Source organism: Thyridium curvatum (assembly GCF_004353045.1).
Source record: "Thyridium curvatum strain D216 chromosome Unknown NODE_7_length_750237_cov_83.650653, whole genome shotgun sequence".
Lineage (NCBI taxonomy): Eukaryota > Fungi > Ascomycota > Sordariomycetes > Thyridiales > Thyridiaceae > Thyridium > Thyridium curvatum.
The window spans coordinates 465115-488425 of NW_022156762.1; the positions used below are offsets into that span (position 1 = coordinate 465115).

The 23311-nt window shown below is 56.6% G+C and overlaps 8 protein-coding genes across 8 annotated transcripts; 5 read left to right on the top strand and 3 right to left on the bottom strand.

Moving 5' to 3' along the window:
* Positions 1-594: 594 nt before the first annotated feature.
* Positions 595-3237, top strand: E0L32_001867 (uncharacterized protein; the record flags this gene model as incomplete). The annotated part of the gene is made up of 1 exon (XM_031135993.1): positions 595-3237. The coding sequence occupies one exon, from the start codon at positions 595-597 to the stop codon at positions 3235-3237; it is 2643 nt and encodes an 880-aa protein (XP_030990003.1).
* Positions 3238-3844: 607 nt separating this feature from the next.
* Positions 3845-4861, top strand: E0L32_001868 (uncharacterized protein; the record flags this gene model as incomplete). Its single annotated transcript, XM_031135994.1, has 1 exon — positions 3845-4861. One exon carries the CDS (start codon positions 3845-3847, stop codon positions 4859-4861), a length of 1017 nt encoding a protein of 338 aa, XP_030990004.1.
* Positions 4862-5408: 547 nt separating this feature from the next.
* E0L32_001869 (uncharacterized protein) lies at positions 5409-6976 on the bottom strand (the record flags this gene model as incomplete). The annotated part of the gene is made up of 4 exons (XM_031135995.1): positions 5409-5726; positions 5775-6692; positions 6776-6813; positions 6892-6976. The coding sequence occupies 4 exons, from the start codon at positions 6974-6976 to the stop codon at positions 5409-5411; spliced, it is 1359 nt and encodes a 452-aa protein (XP_030990005.1).
* A 5177-nt stretch (positions 6977-12153) lies between these two features.
* On the top strand, positions 12154-12363 carry E0L32_001870 (uncharacterized protein; the record flags this gene model as incomplete). Its single annotated transcript, XM_031135996.1, has 2 exons — positions 12154-12278; positions 12336-12363. The coding sequence occupies 2 exons, from the start codon at positions 12154-12156 to the stop codon at positions 12361-12363; spliced, it is 153 nt and encodes a 50-aa protein (XP_030990006.1).
* Positions 12364-12756: 393 nt separating this feature from the next.
* Positions 12757-14566, bottom strand: E0L32_001871 (uncharacterized protein; the record flags this gene model as incomplete). Its single annotated transcript, XM_031135998.1, has 4 exons — positions 12757-12775; positions 12834-14287; positions 14358-14448; positions 14541-14566. The coding sequence occupies 4 exons, from the start codon at positions 14564-14566 to the stop codon at positions 12757-12759; spliced, it is 1590 nt and encodes a 529-aa protein (XP_030990007.1).
* Positions 14567-15329: 763 nt separating this feature from the next.
* Positions 15330-16220, top strand: E0L32_001872 (uncharacterized protein; the record flags this gene model as incomplete). Its single annotated transcript, XM_031135999.1, has 1 exon — positions 15330-16220. One exon carries the CDS (start codon positions 15330-15332, stop codon positions 16218-16220), a length of 891 nt encoding a protein of 296 aa, XP_030990008.1.
* Positions 16221-16936: 716 nt separating this feature from the next.
* E0L32_001873 (uncharacterized protein) lies at positions 16937-19672 on the top strand (the record flags this gene model as incomplete). The annotated part of the gene is made up of 4 exons (XM_031136000.1): positions 16937-17104; positions 17181-18591; positions 18656-19237; positions 19317-19672. 4 exons carry the CDS (start codon positions 16937-16939, stop codon positions 19670-19672), a joined length of 2517 nt encoding a protein of 838 aa, XP_030990009.1.
* A 240-nt stretch (positions 19673-19912) lies between these two features.
* On the bottom strand, positions 19913-22521 carry E0L32_001874 (uncharacterized protein; the record flags this gene model as incomplete). Its single annotated transcript, XM_031136001.1, has 3 exons — positions 19913-20155; positions 20224-22190; positions 22263-22521. The coding sequence occupies 3 exons, from the start codon at positions 22519-22521 to the stop codon at positions 19913-19915; spliced, it is 2469 nt and encodes an 822-aa protein (XP_030990010.1).
* Between the last annotated feature and the right edge of the window lie 790 nt (positions 22522-23311).

The following is a 23311-nucleotide window of genomic DNA, read 5'->3' on the forward strand; positions in this document are numbered from 1 at the left end:
GCCAAACCATAGAGAAATCACCTGTACCTAGTCTTGTAGCTTCGCTGAGAGCCATGTCTTCTCACCGCGCGCTTTGCACAGTGAACGATCATAGGTTCGCCCATACGAGTTGTCCAACTACGCATCGCTTGCCGCAGCTCTTGCAAACCAATCCCTCTCGAATTCCTCTCTACTGTTCTCGTTGAACTAGGTAGCAGCCTACTCTGGTGGAGATCCCGATACTTACTAGGTAGATGTTTGGTGTGGACACGCTCTGGAATGAGGTCGCTCATAGCGACGCATTCCAACCATGATTAAACAGCCTGACATGACCACAGCAAAGGGTCGCGGTCTTCGCATGGTCCCCAAGTGTTCAACTTTGTTCCTTACCTGTGCGTTCATTTACTGTATCAATGCATCTCTATCCAAATCGCCCTGCAGCGCACCACACAGAAAAGAGATTCAACGAGACGGAAAGCGAACCACCTACCCTGCAAGGAGTCAACCTGCATGATACACGGAGCTGCGAGCCGACGTAGTGATACAACAACGCAGGTTGTGCCATGTGGTGGTGGTGACCACTGGTCGCATCCAATCCGGAGAGGACTCTACACAATGGGTCCGTCGATGAGGTCGGGCTCGGTGGCGGGGAGGGACTCGTCGACATCTAATGTCGGGTCGACGCCGTTCAGCCTCGGCGTCTTGCTTGCGATTGTGATCGGTGGGAGCGCCGCGGTGTGCATTGGAGGTGCGTTCTTCTGCGTGTGGCTTTCACGCAAGCGTGCTGCCAAACGCCGTGATCTCGACTATGTCGATGCCTCCGAGGCTTTCCCCCACGACGACGCCGACAGCACCGGCACACGAGCCCAGAGCCCAAGACGTTTACAGAAACGACCTTCGCACTCGCCAGAGAAGAGGAGGTCAACCCGGAACTCTTTCCTCCACAGCTTCTCAGTGCCAGTCCTCTCGCCCATGTTTGGTAACGACAACAATTTTGGACCTATTCGTACAAAAGGAGGCGAAAGCTTGACGAGGCTGCGGAGTTCAAGCTGGATCGACGAGGATGCCATCCACGGGCCCAAGGTCAAGAGACACGGTACACACGGCCGCAAGTCCATACGAGATTCGTGGCCGCTGAGGTCGTTGCTCCCTGGCTCCCCGACTGTCCCCAAGGTGCAACTTGAACACCACCCGGGGCCGTACACACGAGCTCGGTCGTCACTCAGCGCGTCCACGGTGTCGATGCCGAGCATGCCCGTGCGCCAGCTGCCCGAGCCTCCCAAGCCTGCACACCTGCGTCCGGCGGACCCTCAGGCCTCCATGGGTGTTCCTTATGTCTATGAGGACTTCCACCAGGAGCAGAGTGCAGATGTTGCCCAAAAAAGCAGCCCGACGAGATCACACACGCGCAATATCTCGACCGATTCGACACTATCGGAGATTCTGCGCTCAACGGAGAAGCGATTGCAGGAAGGCGGCGGGAGTGGGCGAAGAACAACAAGGTCTACCATCTCGCCAACGAGAAGCCTCCGTGCTGCCCAAGCCGAGTCGGGTGATGAATCAGCGTCCTGGCACATGCGGTCGCGGACTCCTAGTCCCGCAAAGTCCGCTCCAAATATGCCATACCCAACTGCGCCGAGCCACGCCAAACAGCTCTCGCAAGCGTCGGCAAACTCGGAGGCTGACAGCATCTTTGATGCTTACGGCGACTCCAGCCCAGAACGCAACGACGTACCCACGGCCCTGACGAGTCCGAGCCGGGTCCGTCGTGGCGAGCAAGACAAGTCCAGGCACAGACACGTATCCACCAGCAGCAGCGCTTCGTCCACATTGTCAACAGTGTACAGTGAAATAGAAGTACCTGGCGACCGGAACCGCATTCCCGCGGTACCAACCAACATGCCGGAAGAGGTGGGCAAGATTATCATGGCCCGGGCGGCAGCGCAAGGGGATCCGTTCATCTCCAGCAACTCCCCTGGGAGCATGGGGAGACCTCTACAAATGGCCACCCCGCCGAGGGCCCTTCCTCTCCACGGCACGGCGCCTCGATTCCAGCCGAGTTCGGCCAAGACATTTTCCTCGCTTCCTCTGGGGGGCGACTGGGAGAGGAGCCCGGCGTCCAAAGACGGTACCAAGTCGTTAGATGCCACCCCGACCCACTCCAGATTCGCTATGCCTGAACGCGAGACTTCTGAAGATCTGAGTCGCCATGACTCCAGCCGGTCGCAGGTTGTGTACCCCCCGCCGCTTCGGCTCAACTCGACCTCGCAGAAGTTCGAACCGAAGAGCGTGTCTCCAAACACGGACACTCTGAACAGACCTGGTGTTCTCATCACCAGTCCCACCACGCCTGGACTCGGGCTGGGCAGGGTGCGGGTGCATAAGGTGGCCGAGGTGGTGCCACCACCGCATAACCTGCGGCCTATCTGCAGCTCACCCACACTGGGACGAGAGGGGAGTCCCACAGAAGACGACACGCTCCCTCCACTCCCTGGGAGCCCTGAGTTGAGACTGATCGGCCAGCGCAAGATCACGGCCAACCCCGCGTCTCCTACCGCGGGAGAGAAGAGCCCGCAGCTCGGGAGGATGCGGGGCAGCATCCGGATCGTCTCGGCAGCATCATCCATCTACTCGCAGTTCCCAGAGGAGACAACCGGGAATGTCAAGTCGCCCGTCGAGAAGCCATCCGATCCCAACTGGGCGCGCGTACCGCTATCGCATGAGAACAAGGACAACCTCCAGGTGGCATCGACCATTGGAGAGCTACGGCGCATGAACAGTGCTGTGAGCGCCTATAGCGCGGCGTCGAGCTATTACAGCGCCACATCGAACCAGGACGCCGAAACGGTGCCTCTTCCAGTCCTCAGAGGCGGCGGTTGCAGTCCGTCACGGAAAGGCGGAGGCACCCGGCGCTACCTGGAGCTCGGCAGCAATAACAACTCGCCCAGGTCGACGTTGAAGACTGGTTGCGGTCTAGACCAAGCCGGGGAGGCAGACGAGCAGAAGGAGAATGCGCCCGAGCCGGGCAAGGTCAGCATTATCAGCATGCCGCGGATCGAAGTGGAGATGCACAGCACGCCCGGGACTAAGCGAAAAAGAGCATCGGGATACAGCAGTGGCGCGCCGCAATTCCAGACGCCGAGAAAGACTGCAAAGAACCGTCTGAGCGAGAGGATCAGCACAGCGGCCATCATGGAAGATAGCCCGGGCCTATACGATCGAGATGGGTTTCTGATATGCTCCCCGCCCAAGACATGAGGAACAACTACCAAAAGAAAAAGAAAAGAGGATGAACGCAGAGATATCCGGTGAAGCAAGTAAGCGTAGTATGCCGCTGGTTCCTTTAAGCCCGACCGGAGGAGGAGACGTGGAATCGGAAGGGGAGGAGGTTCTGGGCGGTGGCGGTTGAATTTACTGTGGGAGCGAGTGGAGGTTAAGCTACCTTAGGTAACTTGGGGGGCGGGGCTGAGGCTGGAAGGTTAGGCCCGTGGCCTCGGGCTGACCTAAGCACCCACCACACCACCTGCACACTCTGGACAGTAGTCGGTCTATTTGCTGCGCTTCGAACAACATACGTCGAGTTCTTGTTGGTCTCGGCCGTTGCTGGTGGACGCGTCTGCTTCACTTCGTGTCAAAAGTTGGGCCATCCGTCTCACAGTCCTTACATTTCTTTGGTTTTCTTTTCTTTTTTCCTCTCCTTCCTCGATATACACTCTTTTGAGCTCGCGTCCGGCCTGTTATCATCGGCGCCCCCAATCCTTTGAGCCAGCGCGCGGCTCATCCTCCCTTCCTTGAGTACCTACATATATATCTCCTCGTTTCTGAGGAAAGCTACGTTAGATACCACAGATCGTCTCTCTTGACAATGCCACCTATTCATCGTCCCAACTTGCCTCGTATCATCACCTACTACCAGACCCATCATGACGCAAGTGGCCAGCTCATCTCGGCGCTGCCGCTCGTCACAGCCAAGGGCATAGAGCTGACACATCTGATCGTCGGGGCTATACACCTGAACGACGACCCGAACGGCATGACGCTGAACGACCACCACCCGGACCATGAACGCTTCACCTCTCTGTGGGCCGAGTTGCGCATCCTGCAGGCTAGCGGTGTCAAGGTCTTGGGCATGCTCGGTGGAGCTGCAAAGGGCTCGTACGAGCGGCTCGACCAGGACAGGCTGACCTTTGAGCGCTACTACGTCCCCCTCCGGGACATGGTGCGGCGGCGGGGGCTGGACGGGCTGGACCTGGATGTCGAGGAGCCCATGAGCCTCGCGGGCATCATCCGCCTCATCGATCGGCTGCGCGCCGACTTTGGGCGAGACTTCATCCTCACGCTGGCTCCCGTCGCCGCTGCGCTGTTGGACCCCATGAGGAACCTGTCCGGGTTCGACTACGAGGCACTCGAGGTCATGCGCGGCTCCGAGATAGCCTGGTACAACACCCAGTTCTACTGCGGCTGGGGCGATTGCAGCAATCCCCTCATGTACGAGATGATTGTGGCCAGGGGCTGGCCTGCCAACAAGGTGGTGGTTGGCATGGTCACAAATCCCGAAAACGGCGCCGGCCATGTGCCCTGGGAGTCCCTCTCTACCGTCATCCCGCTTCTTGTAGGTCGACATCCCAACTTTGCCGGGGTCTCTGGCTGGGAGTACTTCAACTCTCTGCCCGGCGGCAGAGAGAAGCCATGGGAGTGGGCCGAATGCATGACGGGCCTGCTCAGAGGGGAAAAGCCCATCCCGCCGACTGCCCTTCACCAGTGGGCAGACCGAGCCAGCCACGCTCTGGTAGATATAGACCCGGACAGCCAGGGTGACGGCGCGGCCCCAGTGCCTTGTGAATTCGAGTATCACACGGATACAGATACTGACGTGGATTGATTTTAAAGGTCGCTTTGTCGGAGAGCCGGGACTAGGCTGGCGTGCCGACTTGCCTTGATCCTACCGATGCTCTCAAATGAGATATCCTACTCCTCTAAGGCGTTGCAACAATAAAACCTTAGGATGGAATGGGGTTTTCTTTAGCCGGATCGCCTTTTTTTTCTTGTTATTTTTTTCAAATGTGCATCTTTACGACAGCTTGGGTCCCTCCAGCCTGGTCAGGTTGCTGCTTTAAGACCCTTGCGTCTCCAATCTCTGGATCGACTTCTCCTCTTGAGGCCACAATTCCCTATGCGGCCTATACGCAATGATATTGACTCCTAGCTACTTTGGCTGCTATTCTTAATTCGCTAGAAGCTGCTTCCCTCGGTGCATACGACTGCATGCCGTCCGAGTCACGGAGAAGTAGACTTCAACTAGTGCATCTTAGAGTGTGTATCTCGGTCTCCTGTGAACAACACGCTGAATTCACGTTAAGTTGTCCCTTGGGTGTGTCACGAGACACCAGTTACCAGTCGACTCTCCATACAGCAGCAGCAGCAGCAGCTCAGATCCTAGCAAGAGGAGCCGCCGCGACTGCTTTGGGCTTGGCAAATCCATTGGTCAGGAAGGGGCTCTTGATCAGCTGGGACCAGTCGTGCAGCATTCTGGTGTTGAGCTCGCTCAGCTCCACCTCTTTGCCGGCCCGAGCACGCATCTCCAACTCGTAGCTGTCGATCAGCTGCCCTTGTGAGCGGCCCTCTGGTGCAGACAGGAGCCGGGTCAGATTTCCAGCATCATCAATAGCATGGTTGAGCCCTGCGCCAGACGTAAGTCCAAGTGTGGGCCACCTGTCTGTTTTCTCGGAGCTTACCTTGTCCTCTTTCTGCGTGTTGAAAGCAATGAGTCAGCACGACGCGATGGACAGGCATACACGAGGAGAAGCATCCTTACGGTGTGTCATAGGGTGGGCGGCATCACCAATCAAGGTCACCAAGCCGCCATGATTGTTCCAGGATCGATGGGGTGGGCGCGGATCCCACTGGGCCATCGTGCTGAAATAGACATCATTTGCATCGTCCGGGACCCAGGCGAAGGCGCTCCTTACCGGTTCACAGAAAACACTGCTGAGTTCTTTGGCTGTGCGGAGCAAGTCGCGTTTGCTCATGCCCTGGTACGCTGCTGCCTCGCCGTCGTCGCGCATCGCCCAGCTGATATACATCATAAAGGTCCAGTCCTCCGGGTGGTCCGGGTCGGGGGCATCGATGATGAAAAAGGGGGCGATACTGCCGTTGGGATGAAGCATGGCGCTGAACAAGGGGTGCTTGCGAAGCAGGAGGGCTTGTTCCCGTGGGTACTTGACATTGACGAAAATGGAGCCAAAAGGGAGGCGGTCAAGCTCTGCAAGGTCGGGGCCGAGGAGCTGCTTACGGACACGAGACCGAGAGCCATCGGCGCCGACGAGAAGGCGTCCAACGACGGAGCTCCCATCAGCAAAATGCGCCTCCACCGACTGGTCCCTGTAGGAGAGAGACTCCAGCTCCTTCCCGAACCTGATGTCTAGGCCCTCGGAGACGAGCTGCCTGAAACGAGGGCGGAAGAAGCGATGTCCATTTGAGAGAGGGACCTCGGTGAGTCGCTCGCCTGTGGCGCCGTTGGTGAGAGGAATATAGTCAAGGGGCTTGACGGGCATCGATGGGTCGGAAAATGCGGTGTGGATGCGGTCCCAGAGGTGCGCTGGCAGCAGGGTCTGCAGGATGGGTGCGGACCAAGCGGCGACAAACGCCCATGTGCGGCGTCCGGGAGGAGCATCGCAGGCCTCTTTCTCAAAGACCATCGTGCGAATGCCGTTCTACTTGTGTCATGTCATGCTCAGACTTTGGTGTCCGGATCAGGAGGAGACGAGAGAGGAGCGACAAGCCTGAGAGAACTGACTTTCTCCAGCCCTTGGGCAAGGGAAAGACCGGCAGAGCCTATTGTGGCATAGTTTCAGCTGCTTGGGGGTTGACGACATGGCGGAAAGTCTGGCTGCAATGGATACATATACATACCAGCTCCGACTATGAGGACGGGTAGCGGTGCATTGTTGTTGCCGGCACTGCGATCTGTATTCGCTACGCCTGCTGGGTTCACCATCTCGATGCTATACTATGTTCGCAGCCGAAGGGGGAGAGGGAAGTAATTCAGATGCAGAACTCGAAAGCAGGATCCAGAGAGGGAGAGGATGGTAGCATTTTGCACAACTGTTGTCCGCAAGAGACCGGGCGACCTGTCTTATACGGCGAAGCAGGTCCCCTTGGGTACCTCAGGAAAGGGAGGTCAGATGGACGTGACTAGCGGTCCTCGGTCTTGGACGGTGAGAGACCATGGTGGTCGTCTTCTCGTTGGTGGCAGGCATGCCATTGTGATCCTCTCGCCGGCCAGGACTTGGCGTCCCGCCGACAGGGATGTGACGTGTCGCTAGCCGGTTCGACTGCGAGCATGGCAAGGTACTGAAGAGCGGAGCTTGCAAAGATTGGCCACGGAGATAGAACAGCTCGTTGCATGATGAGGGGAAGGGATTTGCATAAGGGTCAGCGGTCGACAGTTGCTATCAGTGAGGGTCATCCCGAATCAAGTCAAGGCCCGACCACACTGAGCCTAATCACAACTCTATGTGGACGATCACTCCGGTCAGGGTTAGCTCGCTTGGCTGCCATGAGTCCCAACAAGGCAATTTCTGGCCCGTACCCGGGCTCGGCTCTCGGGGGGCACGCGGGAGACAGATGTTTCAAGACTTGGCAAAGGCGGCGATTGGAAGCACAACACCAAGATCATGGGGATCTCTGTCTTCCTCGGTGATCTCTGGTGCCGGGACCCCTTTGACAAACCTCTCTCTCTCGGTTGTTGTGCTGCTTGCTTCTTCACGTTGAGGCCTTTCTCCCCCGCGACGAGGAGGCCTTTGCGCCTCCGACTTGCAGACCATCCAAACAAATGCCCAAGCGCCAACGTGGTGACACAGGCAGCTGTCAGCCTGCATCATCACCAATCACGCGACCAATGGAGAACGAGTGCAGCCCTTCTTCTTGTCAAGCCATATCACCCACAGCACCATATCACCATGCGGATGAAATAGAATGGAGGTATAGCAGAGCAATAATGCAGCGGAATGGATGAGCCCCGTCGCTCCCCAGCTGTTGGAGGAGAAGGGTGCTCACGGTCATCATACGAGGTGCTTCTCTGGGCGAAACACTCCACCAGGCATGGGGCCAAAACCGATAAGGGCCGAAAGACTTGCAAGACTTCAAGCAAGGTCACTACGAGGCACACGTCCTCCAGCGGGGGGCCTTTTGACGTGACGGAGCCAATATCCATTGAAGAGCCTAGATGCCATTCTGTGGCGATGCGGCACATGGGACGGGCAACGACTTCCGGGCTGCCAAAGTCCGGAGAGAGGGGGGAGGGCGGCGTGCATGAGATTGCTAGAGTTGGCTGCAAAGAGCGCCCCGCCCGCCTCCAATCACTGGTGGAACTTGGCCTGGCATCAAGCAAGGAAATGATTAGAAGCGTGGCTGTTGGTATACTCGACTGCACTCCCAAAAAGGACCCGACCAGAGACAGAGACATATTGACGAGCATTGAACTCGACACGGGGCCCGGAATTGGGGTCTGTCCCAAGATGACTAACTTAAAGCCCGGGCGGGTTCGGGCTGAGGCTGTGGCAGTGCGAGCCCCCGGCGTGGCTTGACCATGGGGGTCCGCGGCATTCGTTTTTAGCGCTTTTAGCGCACTTCTAGCGTGCTGATGACAAGCGGCTGGGGGAGCTAAATTTGGCTTGCAAGTCGGGGCGACGCTAAAGACGGCCACGCCCGCCTAAAAGGCCCTTCTGAAGGAGTTAGCGCCCAGGACCCTTTGGTCGCAAATCCGCAAAAGCATGGTGGAGGGAAGACGAGGTCAGTCCAAGATACAGGACGCAGCAGAATAGTAGATTGCTTGAAATTGAGACTGGCAGTTTGTTCCTGCTTTCCTCGTCACTAAAGCGCACGAGGTTCCGTCTTTCGGGGGCCAGCTGCAAGAGCGGAACAGTCAAAGGGCGGCCGTGTGTGGCACAGTCTCGGTCAAAGTGGCTGCTGCCTTGGACACCTACAGACTTCACATTTGATATGGGCACAGTGGCGACTTCTTGGAAGGGAAGAGCCAGACAGCCCAGCGCGGAGCAAAGAATTCGGTGAGCTTGTTTGTGTGAGCTGTGTATTTTAGGCGTGATATGTGTGTGTGTGATATACCTAGGTAGGACCTGCGATCCTGGGGGCGCCTTGAGAGCCTGACAAGGTTGATGCTGGTACGTGGCCCAGGCAGCATATACGGGAGTCGGGGTCCTTCCACCGGATTCAAGGCTGCACCTGGAACTGCGATTCTGGTAGTCCATAATATCCAGGGTCGAACGAGTGCGCCGTGATCTAGCATCGGAAGCAACGGATTTAGACGCCGTATCACGATGGCACGGGATCAGATCTGTCATTTGTGTGCGTGTGCGTGTGCGTGTGCGTGTGCGTGTGTACGTGTGTGTGAGTGTCGTCGCCTCCTCATGCATGGTGGCCGATGACTGTTCTGACGTGCAGACGACGACGAGAGCAAATAGTGGGTAAGAGAGGGGAAAGGAGAAGAGAGGGAAAGAGAACGGAAGAAGGCGGGATAGCAAGAGGAAGAACGAAGAACAAGAGCAGAAACGTTGATGAGGTAATACCAATGCGACCGGAGATCTCAACTCTGACACTAGACTCTTGCTACGGCGACCTTCGGCGGCGCCGTGCGCACCGGCCTGGTCTCGCGGTTTTCTACTGAAGAGCTAAACGGGCAACGGGATGACGAGGCGAGAGGAGATGATGCGCAAGGGCTGCGCACATGATGACTGCCGCCAACATTACCCACCTGGCCGCTCGGTCGGTCGGCGATCCGGCCGAGCCAAACGAACACGCACCTGGAACACGGTCGAAGAGCGCAGGGTCTTGTTTCCGTCCCGTCGTCATCTTGGCTGCGTATTCACTGTCTGCTAATAAGAGGATGACTAACGCGGCCAGGTACCTAGCTAGGTGGAAACTACCTAGGTAAGTACCTAGGTAGGTAGAAAACACGGTGAGATTTGATCTGTGACTCCTTGGCCGAGCCTGTGTAAAGGTACAGCCATGATGGCATCTCCTGCCGTAGCTGGATCTATTCTCTATGACTGGCGCTTCGAGACTCAGCATTTTCCTATTCGGGACCAAGTCGCAGGCAGGAAGCGATGCATCCAGGCGGGCCCTCGAGCTCAGATCAGTCACGATGAAATGCGACGCTTGGCGGTGTCGAACCGCATGTCAGCAACACGCAGGCCCTTCAATGGTACTCTGTACTTGGACTCTGCCACCCTGCCACCCTGCCACCCCCCCTGGGCCCTTGCTTGGCTTTGCCCTGGGGACAGACGGTTCGGTGGGTTCCAGAGGGAAACGAAGCAGAGGAGAGAGAATGTGAGAGGGTGGGCTCAGCTTATGACTGGCCGGCGTGTCCCAAGAATTGCGACTGCCACGATGCAGGGTGGCTTTGCCGGACGACGACCAGGAGGAGGAGGAGGAGGACGACGACGATGCCAATGACACACCGACACCACCCCCAGCACTTGGGGACAGAAGATGACCAGAGACAGACAGAGAGGGATGGCTTGCAGGTCCTGGGTAACGAACTGCTTAGGTAGTGTTGCAACAGCACGTTTTTGTCACCTCTTTCGGGGTTGTACACACCCTTTCTGGCGTGGGTTGGCGCTTACGGAGGACGTTCTTCAGCCCTACAGTGCCGGCCCTGTTGGCCCATTGGCCTGGCGGGTTTGCGACGGGCCTGCGGGCCTGCAGTGAAGAGGGTGCAAGGAAACGAAACGAAACAAAACGAGACGACGGACGAGACGAGACCCGACTGTAGCTTACCTTGGATTACCCCTGCCCTGTCAGACGCCCCGTTTTCAGCCCCCAAACAAAATTAGAGCATTTGTCACTCATCTGGCGCATAGGTACCTCCAGCTGGTAACTAGCAGTGCCTGGAGGTAACTAACTACCTAGCCCTAGAGGTACCTAGGTCTATACGACTATGCGGAGTAGTAACTAGGTACTGCTCTACAGGTGCCTGTCCAGCCTGACCAATCCCATCTCCAGCTCGTGGTACCGCCAGCCCGGGTTTGCCGCCGTTGTCATCTGAACTGATCGATCTTCCAAGAGTCATCGCCATTCCTGACTTCGGTCGTGCATCACTGCATCCATCTTCTGGGTCCTGGGACGCATCTAGTATCTAATCCTAGCAGCTCATTCAGATTGATTCATCCCACCCAGTCCCATCTCTCCCCACCCGGCCTCTCGGGAACCCCAATTAGTGCCAGACTTGCATCAAAAAAAGAGTGAAGAGAAAGAGAGAGAGAGAGAGAGAGAGAGAGAGAATGACACACACGCCAACGCACAGTAAGCGCGATACCTGCACCCTATCTCGTTTCTCGGCGCCCCTACTGCCGCCCGCCCACGTACACCAGCCAGTCTTCACATGCAAGGCACGAGCATCGCCGTCACCCCCGTCCGCCCGCCCCGTCCGTTCCCGACTACCTACGATTCTACTGAGTAACACCGGCAGTCTGTCTGCCTTGACCCTATTTGGGGGGGGGAGTATCTTATTTTGGGGCCAGGCCAAGCGGAAGGGGGGGGTGAATAGTGCAAGGTAAAGTAAAGTAGGTACCCAGAAACGACCGGGCTGACTCCGGACTGACCCCGGTCCATCCCAAGGACACTCGTTCCCTCTCCCAGCGTCGACAAGCGTCGTCTCTCCCGGGTGGAGCCGACCTTGGAGGCTGAAGCTCGGTACTGCCTGGCTGCTACATCACCACCCTGACCTGACCCTTGAACCCCTTCTGCCTTATGTCATCCGCAATCGTCCGCCTGCCACCCACAGCTTGCCGTCGTCGCCTAATGGAGGCTCAGACGACGGACAAGGGCTTATGGGATGGACGGAAATGAAGCTTGTCGACTAGGTAAATATATATCTGTATATTTTTATATATAATCTGTGCTTTTAAGTAGAGCTGTGGCATCGTAGTCTCTCGTGTATAAAAGACCAGTACGCTCTGCCCCTTGGAGATTGAATCCTTCTCAACACCAGCACCACATCATCAGATCGACATCTCTCGAGATATCTCTTCTCCAACTCAGTCTCCAGTCCACATCCAAAACGCCAACTAGCTTTCTACACCAGCCATCACTCCAAGAAAAGACACGTCTTCACCGCCCACAAATACAAAACAAAACCAGTCCTGCATAACAACAATGGCCGCTATCACTTCCAGCTCTTTCGCTTCCTCTGCCATGATGAACTATGGCCGAAGTGGATACAACAACAAGCCTGACGGCGATGACAAGCCAAAGAACCAGGGCCGCAGTGGCTATAACAAGTGAGCTCTCCCAAGTACAGCGAGACCGCCATGTCCAGTCACTAACCCCATCCACAGGGGCGACAAGGATGATGACGACGAGTAAGTCGTTCTGCCTGCCCTTCGACGACAGCCGCATCCCCGGCTGTCAAAGACCGGGACAATCTCTCCGGCGCAGCAAGTTTCGCCGGCTGTGTTATTAGCTTGTTTCGTCATTGCATTGCGGAGGTGTCAGCATTAGACGGGTATGCCATGGTATCGTGTGCATCATATAGAGGTTGGCGTTGGTGCGGTGTCTGGATTTTTTGACTTTCTTTTTTGCGTCGGTCGACATTGTTGTATTAGACAGACGGCGTTGCAGGTTTCCGGACTCTTGTCTTTCATTCTAGATTTTCCCACTATTTCTCTTCGCCCGCGACGGATTTCGCAATCCCTCGACGGTGCCACAGTCTCAGTCAACAACGTCGTTCACAATAGACTTTCTATTCGCTCTCACTCCTCATTTGCCCACACAAAACCTGCTTTGTCAGTGCTCAGCTTTCTTGAAGATGACAGAGCTGTAGAGACCGTGCATACCTTTCGAAAATCACGCCCAATATTTCTTCGACATCACCGCCATCCACACGTCCAGTGATCCGTGCAAGGGTGTCGCCAGCATAGCGCAGGTATTCCGCCGCCATGACGATGTCCGGCTCACTCCCGTCATGCGGACTCTCGGCCACAGCCATGAACCCTTCGAGGTGTTGACGACACAGCAGCAGGAGCTGCCGCTGCCTCTCAGTTACGCCCAGCAGGTCCTGCTGATCGGCGGGTAGCAATGTCATCCGCTCAAAATGAGAGACCATTTGCTGGACCAGACCGTGGATGCGGCCCGGGTCCTTGTGGCCGGACCCCAAAATTTCCGCCTCTTTGCATGATATCGATAGGGGAACCACATTGGCCAGCCCGGGTGTTCTGTCGAGCACTGAGGTCTGGAAGGAGGATTTCAAGGCCTCGAGCTCGTCTCCTTGTACTGCATCGCTCTTGTTCACCACCACGAGACAGGCCGGAGCACCAGCTGCTAACTGCAAGGTATCCTCGTCGTAATATATCTGATAGGATTTGCAGGCTGCATCGGCGGGCTCGATAGAGGTCAGGACAACAATGAGATCAGAGTCGAGGGCTTTCTGCTTGGCACGTCGGATGCCTTCTTCTTCGACTGCTCCAAGGCGCGGGCCAACCGACCCATGACCTAGAGCACCTGCTGTCGCTCTGGACCTGAACCCGGCGGTGTCGGCAAAGGTGCAGAGATAGCCTTTGATGTCCAAGCTGGCTTCGATAATGTCCCGAGTGGTTCCAGCTTCCCCGGAAACGATGGACGCCTCGCGCCCGACGATGAGGTTCATCAAGGAGCTCTTCCCAGCATTGGGCGGCCCCAGAAGGGCAATTCGTATGCCGTTCCTCAGGAGCTCGCTCCTCTGGCTCGCCGTATCGTGGAGATCAATCGACTCCAAGATCTCACAAACCTGGCGGGTGACATTGGCCAGAAGTTGAGTCGGCGATTCGTCAAAATGCTGGTCCTCGGAGAAATCGATGAGCGCCTCGATCTCGCCCCGAGCGTGGAGCAAGAGATCTCTCCATTTCTCATACGTCCTGCCAAGCGCGCCGGAGTTGCCTCGGACCGCAGCGCGGCGTTGCTGCTCGGTCTCGGCAGCGAGGGTGTCGCTCAAGGACTCAACCTGCGCGAGGTCTAGCCGACCATTGGCAAAAGATCTCTTGGTGAACTCGCCAGCTTCAGCATAGCGAATGGCCTGGGCCGAACAACACTGCGGTATGGCGGCAAGGACGGCTTTGACGGTGGCAGACCCCCCGTGGATATGCAGCTCGAGTACGTCTTCGCCCGTCACGGTACGAGGCCCGGGAAAGTAAAGGACTACGGCGTGCGAGTCCAGAACGTTAGTGCCCGCCTCTGACGAGGGATGGACTAGCCTTCTCACTGAGGCGTGCCTGGGTTTCAGGCTTGCGCTCGAGGGACAGAGCCCTTTGTACACCTTGACGAGAGGTAAGCTACCTGGGTACTCACTCCCCACAGAGATACCAAAACAGTGGAGAGAGTCATACCTCTAGACACCCAGGACCGGAGATCCGTATCACGGCAATGGCAGCCTTGCCAGGAGCGGTTGACAAGGCGTAGATGGTGTCATCATGAAAACTGAACCAGGGTGTAGACTTAGGAGGCGAAGGATTCGTGGCACAAATCCAGCGCGGTGCACGAGGAGCCCAAGTCGAGTTGACAAATCCTACACGAGAAGTGGGAAGATGAGTCCCATGGCAATCTAGACTGTGGCAGAACGCTGTGGCTGCGGATCGAGATGTGCAGACCTGGGCCGGTTTGCCAGTCCTCAACACATGTGAAAACATTGACCTCGAGCGAGTCAATGGCCGTATGTAGCTATACACCGATTACCGAGTGCACGAAGCACTATAAGAGAAGGCCATGTGTCTTGAGGGTTTGGGGCTTCAATGAGAGCCGGGTTGTGTGGGCGTTCTGACACAATCAGTGTCGGGACTTTGGTGCTGCTTGGTGTTTTACATCAACCTTGAAGAAGCTCATCGACATCTGCAGGTCGATTGCCAATTGCCCCTAGGTACCTACGTAGGTAGGTAAGGAGGGATGCTCCACTAACCGTCCTACCGTTGTCGGCTCTAATTTATGCGCGATTCGAATATCCATTTGGATCCGACCCACTGTGAGGACCCAGCTAGACGAAGGTACAGCAAGGATCTTGCAGTACCTACAGGTACCTCCAGGGCTGTAGTTTACTGCCAAACTCACAGCCCGCACATTGAATGCTCTTAACCCTGCTGCCATCTATTCCCGACCAGCTCCAGACATCTATCTCGTCCGCCACGGTCTCGCCGACCAACTGCATCGCAATCACCCGCGCAAGGCAACTTCCGACCCTCAAAACTGCCCCGGCGGCCCATCCTCGTCTTCAACACGCGGCACTGGGATCGCTGCTGCACTAGTCGGAACGCTCGATACGATCCCGGGGACAGCTGCGGGCTGGCCCAACCGTGACGTCGCTCGCCATGACCTCATGGTACTCCAACATCCTGACCACAACCTCGTCTCGCATCTCGAATCTCCGCTCTACGTACCTATCTGGAGACGCGGATGGCGACACTGAAGACGACACTCATGTCTGCCGAGTCTTGAGAGCCTACTATACGGAGAAGGGCAGGACCTTCCCGGGCTGGCTGCCCCCTGACCCAAAGGCGCCACCACCTGCCCCGGCGGTCTACGCCCAGCCGCAGGTTGGATCGCGATATGGCGGCATGGCCTCACAGCCCGGCGGAGGTGGCGGTCTGAGTTCGCTGTGGGACAGCAACCCTGCCTCGCAGCGGCAGGATGCCCAAAGCCTGAGGCAGGGGAGGGGAGCCCCGATGCAGCAGCAGCAACAACAAGGCGGCAGGCTCAACCCCTACGCGAGGAACAGCGACCCGAGAGACGATAACCAAACACGGCCGCCACCCGGACAACGTGCCGGCAGTTACCAGTCGGCGAATGCGTATGGCCGAGAGAGCAGCACAACCCCGCCAGCAGGCGGCGGAGGCTCCGCCCAAGACCGCCTACGAAACAGGTTGTTTGGCGGCGGCGGCGCCAGGACCACCAGTCCCCAGTCAGGCGGGCCTTTCCAACCACCGGCGCAAAGCAGCTCGGGGACGTATGGTAGCCGGGGAGGCCAGAGCGGCGGAGGAGCGGCCGACAACTACGAGGATCGGTTCGCACCGGGTGGGATGTATGACGCAGCGCCGCCTAACAGGGGCGGAGGCGGAGGTGATCGGCCTTTCATGGCTGCAAACTCTCCATGGGCAAGTAACGACACGGACTATTCCGGAGGTGGCAGCAGCCGCCCTGGAGGTCTTCCAAGCGGGCCTCGGAGACCAGGAGGGTTACCTAGCGGGCCTAGGATGAGATGAGAGCGGACCGTCTACTGCTTTGCTTGATAGCTACCGGAGCCTGTCTTATCTTCTGATACATCTTAATACAACAACGGCAGTCAACCGCCGGCCAGGCTCAGACAATAGGAGATGACCAGAAGTGACCCGGGCGCGAAAGGCGACCAGTATCGATTTGGGAACCGTGAATACAAGTTTACAAGGGGGGACTATGTTACGGTGCAGAGCAAGTGAAAACAAGGATGGGAACCTACAGCACATGAGATGTTTTTTTTTCTTGGCTAGCTACGAACATGATGGCAACCCGGAACATTCAAGCTCGCTCAGTCGGGGCCGGCGAAGGCGGGGCTGGGCACACTGGGCGCCCTGCTGACGTCGTGCGCTAATCACGCTGGGCGCTGTCGTACGCAGTTGACGCACACCACCACGCCACCACTCCGTCACCAACCCAGGTCCCTCCGCCTATAAGTCAGGCACTGATAGCTAGACTCCATAAGTAGATAGTGGACTGCTGCGCTGGTCATCCCCTTCAACCTCGTGATTCTTTCACCCATCTCTCAAGACTTCCGGACTCTCGCGCAAGAAATGTAGCCAATCTCAGCAACTCTCCCTCTCTCCATCTCTATCTGTAGGAGCTTGTTCAAAACACAATCCAGCCTCAGAGGAGCGCGGCGCCGCCTGTCCTGCCTTCCCGCGCACACTCCCCCCCCGCAATATATAGGTAAGGACCAAACATCATGACGTTGGGCCCCGCCAAATCGCACAACGCCGCGGGCGGTCCAGACAGAGCCACTTCTCCAGCCGGAAGCTTCTACGCCATGAGCGACGATGATGAAGGAGAGTACAACACCATCACCCACACCGAGACCGGACGTGGGGTCAAGCTGTTGTACTCGAAAAGCAAGGTACGCCCCGCAGGATTTGGTTGCCAGGTCCCAGCCCTCTCGTCGTCATCGCCCTAACACTCATACACATGGATAGGTCTATATCCACCCCACGCCCTCGGCCAAGGACAATATCCCGGGCTACGTCGCCCTGCTGCAGCAAAAGACGCCCAACACCGACGAACGCCCAACCTCGTCTTCTTCCAAAGCCGACGCCCATCCCGCATCCTCCGATCTTCTCCTTGCCTGGCTGCCCGAGTCGTCTCTCGGCGACTCGGCAAGCATATATGTCAAAGTTGACCTGTGCGAAGGCGACTCTCCGCCAAAGCAGTCGTATCTCGTGCCCCCACCCCCGACGGTCACGACGCACCGTGGTTCCGTAGGCCAGTATGCCTTCGCCATACCCGTCAGTGCCGTATATTCTCTCCTGGTCCGGCCTCCGAACCTGGGCTGGTGGTATGGCTCCGTGGTCATCAACTCCCGCGCGGGCGACAGCTTTCCCGCTCTCTTCTTCCACGACAGCGAGTGCCAGTCCACTATTCTGCAGAAGAAGAAGCGGGCCCGAGAGAGCTTTGATCCCTTTGGTGAAGGTGGCGAGATGTTCTGGGGAGGCGACGAGGTATTGCGGTGGTTGAAGCGCTATGTGCACATCGAGAAGAGCGTGGCGGAGCCGAATATATACCTGGTCGAACCCAGCTCGGCGGACGCCGAAGCCTTTGGCAGCAGGCTCACCACGAGTTCATTCTCGGCCACCGGACGACAGGATGACCGCTCGGGTCCATCAACCAGAGGCGCGACGTCCGGGTCAGGTCCACCGACCGCTCCGGGCACCTCGAGAGACGCCAGCATGGACCCTTTTATGAAATTCGTCAAGGAGACTGGGTGGAACATTATGGAAAAGTTCAGCAAAGTCACCACCTTCACGAGACAGGCAGCGCAGAATGCTATGGATGACCCGCGGATGCCGCCACAAGTCAAGAGGTTCCTTCGCAACCCCGAAGTCCAGACGATCCAGGACGAGTTCGACAGTGCGCGCATATACCTGGCGAGGTGGGCAATGGGGATCGCCGAGCAGAGTGAGCGGGATAGAAACCAGCGGATCTGGACTGCGCGGGAAGTCATGGAGCTCGAGGATACCGACGTTGGTGAGTTCGAGCTCCTGGAAGCCAGTAGCATGTCGCTAGAAGAGAGAAGAAAGGCCGTGACGCTTAAGGAGTGGAACTCGTTTTTTGATCCCCAGACTGGGCGGCTCGCAGTCACTGTCGACGAGGTGAAGGAGCGTATATTCCATGGAGGACTGGATCCGGAGGATGGCGTACGCAAGGAGGCCTGGCTCTTTCTGCTGGGCGTGCATGACTGGTACAGCACGGCAGAGGAGAGGAAGGCGCAGATCGCGTCCCTTCGCGATGAATACATCAAGCTCAAAGCGGCCTGGTGGGAACGCCTGATCGACATGGGTGGGCAGGGAGAGGAAGGCGAATGGTGGAGAGAACAAAAGGGCCGTATTGGTAAGTGTGTGACGCCACAGGGTGCAGGCGCTGTTACGATCTAACGATTTCCCCCATCCGACAGAGAAGGACGTTCACCGGACGGACCGCAACGTACCCATCTTTGCTGGAGAGAACATACCGCATCCCGACCCCGAATCTCCTTTCGCCTCGGTTGGCACAAACGTTCACATGGAGCAGCTCAAGGACCTTTTATTGACCTACAACGAGTACAACAAGGAGCTGGGCTACGTCCAGGGAATGTCAGACTTGCTCGCTCCGATCTACGCCGTGGTACAGGATGATGCCATCGCCTTTTGGGGCTTCCAGCGGTTCATGGATCGCATGGAGTGGAACTTCCTCCGTGACCAGTCCGGCATGCGAGCGCAGCTCCGCGCGCTTGACCACCTAGTGCAGTTCATGGACCCCAAGCTCTATGCCCACTTGCAGTCCGCCGAGAGCACCAACTTCTTCTTCTTCTTTAGGATGCTTCTTGTCTGGTACAAGCGTGAGTTTGAGTGGATGGATGTACTGCGCCTTTGGGAGACGCTCTGGACGGACTTCTTGAGCAGCAGCTTCCATCTGTTTGTTGCTCTGGCCATCCTGGAGAAACATCGAGATGTGATCATGGAACACCTCAAGCACTTTGACGAAGTCCTCAAATACAGTATGTCCCCCATCCCCCCCATTCACAACATGGACGAGTTTCGCGGCGCACGGGGAACAAGATGCTAACTCGCTCATAGTCAACGAACTCTCTGGTACGATTGATCTCGAATCCACGCTGGTCCGCGCCGAATCCCTCTTCCGTCGCTTCCGCAAGCTCGTTGAGGCCATCGACAAGAAGCCGAACTTTCCTGGACCCAGGTTGCGTGACGACAATACACCGAGCCGGCCCGAGACTTCTCCTTCTACAACAGCAACGGATGCACAACGGCCACAGGTGTCTTCCCCTGCCAGAAGCGCAGGCAAGTCGCCCGCCAAGGTCGAGAAAGTCATCACTCCTGAGCTCAGGAAGCTGCTCAGCCGGAGCATCGAGACCGTGCCTCGTAAGGATGTAGCCAAGCAGGGCGGCGGATTGTGGACTCATAGTGGTACTTGAACAGCTTTGATGCTATACTCAACACCCACGGAAACTTCTTCAATGTTCTGTGTTGTTGTTCACCTTCATGTATTGTATTGACACGGGTGTCTTGAGGCGTTTCCGGATTGAGCAGCACAATTGGCGGTGGAGTTTGGTCTGCAATCATACATGTACAAGGCATGCATTTGTTTTAGATGGTACACATTCTATAATACAGGCCACGGATTACATCCTGCCTTTGCCAACCACGGTGGCCTCCTAGAGTTCGTCCCTGACATGCTCGTTATGCAAGTCTCCCATAGTCATAATCTTGACTACCAGGCTCGTCCAGCCGGTGAAGTGCTGCGTCCGTTGGCCCTTGCCAGACTCTGGGTTGTATTGCTCCCAGGCAAAGCCAGTCTCCTCCCAGCTCTGGTAGACCGTGTCCACAATGTTCTTGCGGAGTCGCGAGTACAACTGCTTGGCCCGCGCTTTGTGCGGACCATCCTGCGTGGCGACATTCTGCAAAGGAAAAACGTGATGTCAGTATGTCCCGACACCACAGCTCGCGTAGTTCACCATAGACTTACATGGAGCTGCACGATGGCAAGGTAATTGATGTTTATCCACACTGGGCTCCTCCAGTAGTTCTCATCCGTGCCGTACAGCGCATCCTTTTTGCTAAGGCTCCGGAGACCGTGGGGACTGAAAAGCTCTTCTTCGTCGCCGATGAGATCCAGGATCTTGCCTAATTTCGGGCTGTCCGCCGGCACCAGCCCAACGAGGAAGGGGAAGAGGGAGACATAGCCTTTATGGCAGACCAGGCTGTGCTCTTCAAATTCGTCAATTGTGGCATCACAGTAGCAATTTTCCTTCTCGGACCAGTGCAGATCGTCCAGGTTTCTCTCAATAGCGCGCAGGTTCTTGGTCAGCTCGTCAACCTCTTCAGGCATCCCAAGTCCAGATGCAACATTGATGAGGGACTTGGTCATCATGCCCATCCATGACATAAGATCAACGTGCAGCTCACCCGGGTGTGGAGGCTGCGGCCGAGGATAGTCGTCGAGTCCACTTGTCAGGACATGCTGGATAGTGCGTCCACGCCAACGGTACGCTTCTTTTGTTGAGAAGGCTTCGCGGTCGTACGACTTGATATCGCCATACTGCGTCTTTCTGAACCAGTTATACTGGCGACGAAGGAGTGGGTAGAGATTTCGGAGGTACTCGAGGCCGACATTGGGATTGTCAATGTGGGCAGAGGAGAGCGAGACGCCCTGCGATAGGTGCTCCTTGGCGGCGGGCATGCTTCCATTCATCTGCTGGAGCTTGGCGAGAAAAGCGTCGACAACGAAGAAGAGGGTCGGCGGGTTCGCATAATGGGGATACTGAACCTGGAACTCCTCCGGCACTTTGCTCCTGGCCTCGGCTCCGAGGATCTGCTCCCTCGCGATCCATCCGTCGTCGTCCATGAGGTTGAACCAGCTCTTGACAATCTCGAGAGTAAGGTCCATGTCCCAGTCGGAGATTGGGAGAAGATGAAAGCCTTCGTCCCAGAGGAACCCTCGGGGAAAGAAAGGCCTGGATGGCACGCTCGAAAACAGTTCATACGGGCCTTCGAGCTGCTCTCGCCTCTTAGCTCGCGCCTCAGCCGTTTCCTCCCAGAAACCCTCGTTTTCTTCGTCGTATTCTGGTGCATAGGATCGATCGACAACGGATTGGCCGTAGAAATAGCCAATGCCCCCAATCAAATTGGAGAACATGCTCCTTGCGAACTTCTTGTATTTCTCCGCGGTGAAGGGCGCCTTCAAGTTGAACACGTCCGAGAATCTCTCTCCAAATGCCTCGGATACAGTCTTGATCTCACGGGTGAGATCTGAGCTCTCGAGGTCCTTTCCTGCTGATGCACTAGAGAATAAAATGTCAAACTCGAAGGGTCCTTCAAAAACCTTTTGGATGATCTGCACGTTGCCGGCGCCGGGCTTGTTTTCAAGCTGGTACACCTGCCATGGCGGCGGTGGCTGATTCGGGTCGTAGTTCTCCATGACATAATCCACGGTTTCTTTGAGTTGCCTAAACACGATGGGCTTGGCTTGCCAGAGGTGTTCGTCCGGTAAGGTGAAGGACTGGACCGTAGTCTTGTCCAGATGCCTGTGCTCAGAGAATTCGTGATCGCTGGAAGGGTGCTCCCCTTGACCCCGAGTGATGACCAATTTGTAGTCGCCAAGGGCGTGAGAGTTGCCCGATATTGTGACGTCGCCATCGTATCCTTGCTTCTCAGAAGAAGGGCTGGCCTCCAGTACGCTTCCAAGACCCTCTTGTGTGACGTAGAGCAGAACCGTGGTCTTCAGATCCGCAGGAGCATCGCTGCGTGGGACGCCCTTGATCCTAGCAGCCCAGCTGCCACCGTGCGAACCACCGGGGACCTTGACGAAAGAGGTCGTGATGTCGATGTTGTTCTCGGCATCGTGAATAGATTGAACGCCTCCGTTCCTGGTGTCAAACTCTTCCCAGCCATAGCCAGCCATGCCCTCATTCTGCTCACAAGTGTAGCGAACGGCTACAGCATAGGTTCAGTCAGCTTTGAAGCTTTGCGGGCGACATGTCAGGGGCACCAGTGAGGGAGCCATACCATTCTGTACTTCGGTGTAGCTGTCAACTTTTGCCCACATGAGGCCCGTCATCAAGGCCTGGGGCAGTCTGGGACGGACGCCAAAGTAAAGATTGGGTCGATAGGGACCCCAAAGAAGGCTCTGGTTGTTGAGTCGGCCGATTTCGCCATGCAGGATGGTCTCGCCACCAGACGAGCTGGATGCTTGGGCGCCCGCGATACTGAGGTTGAGGCAGAGGACCGCGGCACACAGAGAGATCAATTGGGGGAAGAAAGCCATGGTGGCGGTAGAGCGACTGGCGGGCATACACCAATCACTCTCTCCCCTCTCTGGCAATTACCCGTTTCTCCCGATTTCTGACAAGTGGTGGTCGCGCGGAAAGGAGCAGAAAGCTTTTGAGGTGTATTTCTAGAACTCCTCAGTTACTGCCTTGGTACTTCGTCGAGGAGAATTTCCTAGTTAGCTGGAGGAGTTGATAGTGTGCAATGGGAAACGTGTCAGGCCGCTGACGTACCTTATCTCGCAATCTTGATACCCCACAATAGCTTGGAGCAAAGGCTCGGGCCAGCCCTGGAGGTTGAGTGCTCCATTATTCCCCGGTACCTGACTAGGCAGGGAAGTACAAGTACCTATACCTAGGTATGCACCGAGCAGCTGAGCTTTAATGCACAAGGCACTGAACCCTTCAGGCTTAGCTTCCGTGATTTTGGTGGGGCTTTAGCGGTTGGAGATGCCAGCCGCACGATCCCAACAGCCAACCTCAAGCTCTAATGGAGCAGCATATTCAATTTAAGTGAAGCTCGGAACAAGGAGGAAGGTAGACAGATATGACACAGAGTGATCAATTCTTTCAGGTTGGAATTGAAGGCCCAGGCTGACCAATCTTGCCTACATTGGACTATAGATAGGTCCACAGAAAGCTATTTACTTTGGGAGCTAAAGAAACACTGTCTAACATTGTGAAATGGGGTGGTATATCGAGTCAACTGGAGACATCCACGGTGCAAATCAAGCATGAACACCTCCGAGTCACAACCAAGCTTTTGGCCTGCTTGCAGCAGTCTTAATC